The following is a 5996-nucleotide window of genomic DNA, read 5'->3' as shown; positions in this document are numbered from 1 at the left end:
ACGAGTGTCACAGCATACAGTACAAAATTTACCAACAGCTCACAGATAAAAGTAACATGAACATGAAATGAATTAATAAGTGTGAGTCATTGCCCCAGGATTTGGGGGTGGGGGTTTAGTGTGCGGGAGCACAGAAGGGAGGGGGAGGGGACGGGATGAGGAGGAGGGAGGTGCAAGCTAGTCTCATTTTGTTTGAAAATACTTTGAACGTCAAGAAGTAATGTCACCCAACATCGCTTAGAGCGCCTTTAACTAATTAATTAAAAAATAAAAATGGATGTAAACCAAATAACTATTACTTGCAGCACTTATTCCCTACATGGCATGGCCTGGAGCTCTTTGGGCAGCAGCTTCTGGTAGGTATTGAAGATCCCAGCATTAGAGATGACCATAGGGGCATGGATATGAATTTCCTCTTGGCCTTTCATGACGCTCACACCTGAAACCATAAAAACAAACAAAACACAGTAAATCTCTTCTTAGTGGGAGCTGCATAACTTTATTTATCCAGAAAGAAATTAAGGCGTTCAATAGTTTAAACAAAACATACATACACACAGACATACTACATCACTACTATTGGGAGTTTGGAAAGGAGCACTGAGGAAGCAACACCCACCATACGCTTCCTTGGCGTCATTGAACAGGATGCGGTTGACTGGGGCTCGGACTAGAACAGCACCACCAGCCTTCTCAATGATGGGGATCATGTGGTAGGCAATTTCACTGGCTCCGCCTTTTGGGTACCAGGCACCATTCAGGTAGTGAGTGACCAGCAAGCTGTGCATCGAAAAACTGGCCTCTTTTGGCATGTTACCTGCAGATCAGAGAAGGAAACAAAAGACGATAAGCAGAATACTGCAGAAATCAAAGTGATTACACCGACAGGACTGCAGCTCGGCCTACCGTAGGTGCCAAAGATGTATGTGAAAACGGCCCTGAGTTCCTTGTTCTCGGTCAGTTCGTTCACCACTTCTGTCAGGCTGCGGGGGGCCATTTTGACGAAGAAGGACAGACGTTTAACCAGACCGGTGTAGATCAGGAACTTGGCCACAAAGACGGGGCAGAGCTTCAGCAGAGCGAGGATCCAAACGCCCCGCCCGGTTTTCTGGAGACGGATCAATAGATTCCAATAGACTGACAGACACTTGAACGTGAGCGCAATCAAAGTGGTTTTGTTTCTGTCATGAGCACACTTATTGTTTTGATGAGAACATTAATAGCTATTTTTTTTAATGAAATATTCTTGCACTAAATTGACTCCACAAAAAGATAAAAGAAAGTGGAATTCTTTTATCAGTGTGACAAAGCAAAACACTGTGGCAACACAGTCTGGTTCCAATTGTGCAATATCAATTCTCAGCTCATAAGAGGCCTCGCCAAATACTCTGACCTTTGATTTACCAACCCTTGAGCCCTTGGAGAATATCAGTGATGACATCAACAGAAATCTGTATGACGAAGTCTCTTTGTGGTAAAGGACAGTTTATAAAACACTGTTCACCGAGGAAAAGGCATTGTGCATAGAGTAGAGGAAAGAGTGGCTAGAATATTGGACTCTAAACAAATGCTGATTCAAGTTTTTGTATTAAATCTGCAGGTAGCCAATATTTTGTACTAATCACAATCTGTAAAGCTAGAGATCTTACCTTGACCAGCTTCAAGTACTCATCAATGGCCTTCTCCTCTCCGGGGAAGCACTTCTTCAGCTCCTCTGGGAAGCGGGTCCTGCCGCTGTAGATGGGATACCGGCGGCGATTTTCTGGAGGTCCCAGAACTACGTGGTCGAACGGATTCTCCAGAGGTTCCCACTGCAGCTGTCCATTAGTCAATTGGTCCACCATGCAGCGAAAAGGTTTATGTTCTAGCAGGTCCCCAATGTAATGGATTCCTGAGGGAAGAAGGCAGAGATCATGTGGACACAGCAGTGCTTTTGTGACCAAGTCTTGCATGTTGGAAGTCCTTTTTGTTGTCTCATAATATTCAATCCAGAAAATGATTCCCTCATCTGACATATTTCCACAACTTTTAAGTGCCCAAATTCTGGTGTTGGGGATCGTAACTTCGCACAAAGTGTCAAACAACAAATTAACTGAAACTTTCACAGCAGGTTCTTAATTTAAGGCGTGACACTAGAGGTTGAGCGATTAATCGGACGATTTTTGGCATTTTTACATAATCGGCATTGGCCAATTATTTATTTTATTCTTTTTTTTATTTTAAATCAGGGCAGAAGTGAAGATCCACTGACATGTTTTGTGTTCAACTGTTCAAATGCTGCTGGTTGTTACTGTGGGCAGCACTACTATTGTTCAAAATATTAATTTATTTTATTTATGAAAGTTTGCAGATTTGTGTCAGAAATTTGATAAATGCTTCTATGAGCAATATACTTTATTTTTTCATTGAAAATTTGATTTGCCAAAGTTTATCTTCTTACTTGTTTTGTTTAATATATTTTTATACAACATATGTTTTTACATGATACCTTTCTAATTTAAGTATACAAATGCAGATTGGTGAAGCGTTCACTAAATGTTTTTGTTGAGAAATTTTGTGTATTTTAAGTCATTATTAGTGGTACGGTTTGTCTTTCAAATAGAGGTTTAAAGACAAGCACATATCGGCCAAAATAAATCGGCAGCGTTTACCGGCCGTCGGCTGACCCTGATATCTAAAGCTCGGCACCGGCCACAGAAAACCCCACATCGGTCGACCTCTACGTGACGTATTCATGACAAGAAACCAGAGCCGTCCTTCTCACCAACATCAAACTCAAAGCCCTTCTCAGTGAACGTGTGGCAGCATCCTCCAGCCCGATCATGCTGCTCCAGAACCAGCACTTTCTTCCCAACTTTAGCCAGCAGCACCGCGAGCCCGAGTCCACCGATCCCACTGCCGATGATGATGGCATCCGGGTTGTCGGGTACTTTACCGGCCACGAAACCTGAAGAAAAAAAAAAAGGCACAAAAAACACATTTAAACAACATGGCTGTGTCACAATCACAACAAATCGGATCCCAGAGGAGAACAAATGTTTCTAAAATACATTTTAACGAACATTAATTAGTTTCAGCTTTGCAAATGTTGAGAATGTACTGCTTTATGTGCAATGATGGGACATCATGAACACTATTAACCATGCATTTTTGAACTCTACCAACTGCCTCAGATCTGACACTGTACAAATTCATATATTCATTATATTTATTGTCCTTACAAGTATCCTGTTTTCGCATGGTATATTTTGAATATATTTTTGGATTGCACCTTATTGTTATGTTTTCTTTACATTTTGAAACTATTGTTATGTTATGAGTCTTTTGTATATTTGTACTATTTGTATCTGCACTCTTCCAATTTGGGCATGCAACTGCAACCATCTCCCTTGGAACAAAGTTGTCTTATCTCATCTCTGTCTGTAGGTTTGGGTTTGGACTGTTGGTCAGACAGAAATTAGAAGACACAAGCGTGGATGATCAGGGAATTCCTGATTGGCTTTTGTTTTTGTTCGTTTTTGATATTTAAGAATTGGTTGAAATCATCAACAACACATAGTCTTAGTTTAGAACTAACATGTAAAATTTCAGAAGTCCATGCTTCAGTTTGCACGCGCAACATCACCATGATTCAGGACATCTATAATTTTGCAAAATTGGCTTTTGGAGAGTTATTAAACCCTAAATACCTTCGATTTTGATGAAGACGTGCATGCAATGAGTTATGGCAGCCAATAACTATTATTTTCATTAATATTTCTTAGGCTCAATCAAACAAATCATAAAACTGTCGAGAGAGGAAAAAAAATAGGGAAAGATAAGCAGTCATAATTAACAATATACAGAACAGAAAAGCAGGAAATTCGCACTTAAGAGAAGCAGATAACGTTTTCAAATTTGCTTGCAAGCACTTTTGTAACGTTAATGACGTAAATAACTTACGTTACATAATGACTTTGATAACTTACCTTGCTTCAGTACTTTTTTTCTCTCTTTCCTGTCGTAAACCATCTTTTTCAACGGTTCACGAGTGTCTGTCTCAAAGGGATTGGGCCCGGAGCTGCTGAAGACATATTTCAATATAAAAACCACCAAAGCGACACAAACGGTCGCAACAATGATCAACATTGTGCCAGCATCGAGAATTCTGTTCAGTGTGTGCGTTCAGTTCCTCATTGCACCCGTAAATATCGCCTACAAAACTGACAAGTGCAGCCGGCCAATTAGAGCCTTCCTTTAGCACACGCCAGGCACTTCCGACCAATCAACATTCACTTTAGTGTGAGGCTAGAAAATGTCCTTTCCGTGTTTCATAATTAAAACAAAAAGTCTTTTTTTTATATAATTATATACATATGAATAATTTTAATTATTGATAATTTTCAATCAATTCCATTAAAAACTTTAAAATCTTCAGTCATGGTTTTAATTTCTTTCTAAAATAGTCCGTATAAATCTTAACAATGCCCTATAAAAGCTATTCAATTAAATGAATAATGCATTTTCTTCATATGTCATATACAGATATGAAACAATGATTGCTGGGCAATATGTCTGTTGATGTTGTCCAATTTTAAGTCTCTATTTGAGCTTGTGACGAGACTATATACGGTAGCTATAATTTAATTGAAAGAGTTGTCAAAACTGAGGAGAGCACATCTGCGAGTCAAGACAGCAGTCATGCCTTTCAAACAGTAACATGTGCTGCAGCCCAGAAGCAAGACTAACTGTCAGTTCCGACAAAGAGTCTTCCAGATAAATAATACAGCAGTACTTTCCTCATGCCATTAAAAACCAATTTGCAGCATGAAAAACCATTCGTGGCCTAATGGTCATAGTAGTTTGACCAACAAAAACAAAAATTCTATTCTAGTCCACAGTTTTCCTCATTCACTGAGAAAAACACAACCGTGAGACCCGGTTTTAATCTCCCGGAAAAGCTAACAAGTGACCTTTTATTAAGATTTTTTTTGCCAATGCTTTAATGCAATTTAAGTGTTTCATTCGATGTTCTGTTTTAACAGGAATTTTGACAAAACCCTCAAAGCAATTCTAGATTTATTTTTTTGCTCAAAAAAAAGAAAGAAATCCACTGCATCTTCACATTCTTGTCCTGCATCATAACACCATGAGACCCTTTATTCTTTTACATTTGTTTGCAAATTGAAAACCACCATTTCAGATAGGAAACGCTGTAAGTGGGGCATAGGCAACCCACTCCGCACAAGTTCTTGGAAGTCCAGACAGCTGTTCACAAACCCAGTACCAACGTCTACTCTGAAACCTCAGACTGGAAACAGATCATCGCCAAATGCGGTGTCCATATTTAATATTGTGTATAGTCTTTATTTCACTTTCTAATTAAAGCTTATAAAAGCACAATATTAGTGATGTTATCAAATGACACAATAACAAGCCATGATAATTCCTTATGGAGCTAAGAACTAAACAGTTTGTGCATTGTGCACTTTAACTTGTTCATAGATCTTTGCTTTTTTGTATTATATTAATCTTTTGGACTATATTTAAGACTTACTGTGTGATTTCCTCAAGCAAAGTATGCATAACAAGCTCAAAATCGTTCTTAAGCACCTTCGATTTCAGGAACATATGTCAAGGCCTGAGAGCCCATGAGGGTGGACACTGAAACTGGAGCTCAGTAAAATCAAGGTGGTGTCATTACAAATCTGTTTTCTGCTGATAATGCATTCAACCTCTTTGTGGCAGTCCAACATCATCCAAAATGATTTCCCCCTCCAACTGGAGCTGGTCCATTGTTATCAGTCTGTGTTTCAGGGCTTCTTCTGTTAGTGCATTAAGCTGGGGGAGGAGGGTCATGAAAGTTAATACAGATGAGGAAAAACTCCAGAAAACAAACGTCTCCATAATGTCTGGTGGTACAGAGGGTTGGATGAGGAAATTTTTTAAAAAAAAGTTCAAGAAGGACAAGAGAAATCTTAACAAAAACCCTTTTCTGGTGTCCACTTTTGGTATTT

General features: G+C 39.2%; 2 protein-coding genes across 2 annotated transcripts in view; both read right to left on the bottom strand.

Annotated features, from left to right (window-relative positions):
* Positions 1-4212, bottom strand: part of retsat.2 (retinol saturase, tandem duplicate 2) — a 6818-nt gene extending 2606 nt beyond the window's left edge. Inside the window, exons 1-6 of the mRNA XM_032537214.1 lie at positions 3969-4212; positions 2765-2947; positions 1650-1891; positions 907-1108; positions 620-817; positions 320-439 (exon numbers count right to left, since the gene is read on the bottom strand). Of these exons, the coding sequence (XP_032393105.1) occupies positions 320-439; positions 620-817; positions 907-1108; positions 1650-1891; positions 2765-2947; positions 3969-4128 (1105 nt within the window). The 5' untranslated portion in view covers positions 4129-4212. The remainder of the gene's footprint in view (positions 1-319; positions 440-619; positions 818-906; positions 1109-1649; positions 1892-2764; positions 2948-3968) is intronic.
* Positions 4213-5105: 893 nt separating this feature from the next.
* The window catches only part of nmt1a (N-myristoyltransferase 1a), an 8801-nt gene continuing 7910 nt past the window's right edge, over positions 5106-5996 (bottom strand). The window contains exon 12 of the mRNA XM_032537201.1: positions 5106-5996. This exon is cut by the window's right edge and continues 557 nt beyond it. The gene's annotated coding sequence lies outside the window, so the exon portion shown is untranslated.

This window comes from Etheostoma spectabile, chromosome 15, assembly GCF_008692095.1.
Source record: "Etheostoma spectabile isolate EspeVRDwgs_2016 chromosome 15, UIUC_Espe_1.0, whole genome shotgun sequence".
NCBI lineage: Eukaryota > Metazoa > Chordata > Actinopteri > Perciformes > Percidae > Etheostoma > Etheostoma spectabile.
The sequence above is the reverse complement of the archived record's forward strand: the minus strand, read 5'-3'. Positions and strand labels throughout refer to the sequence as shown.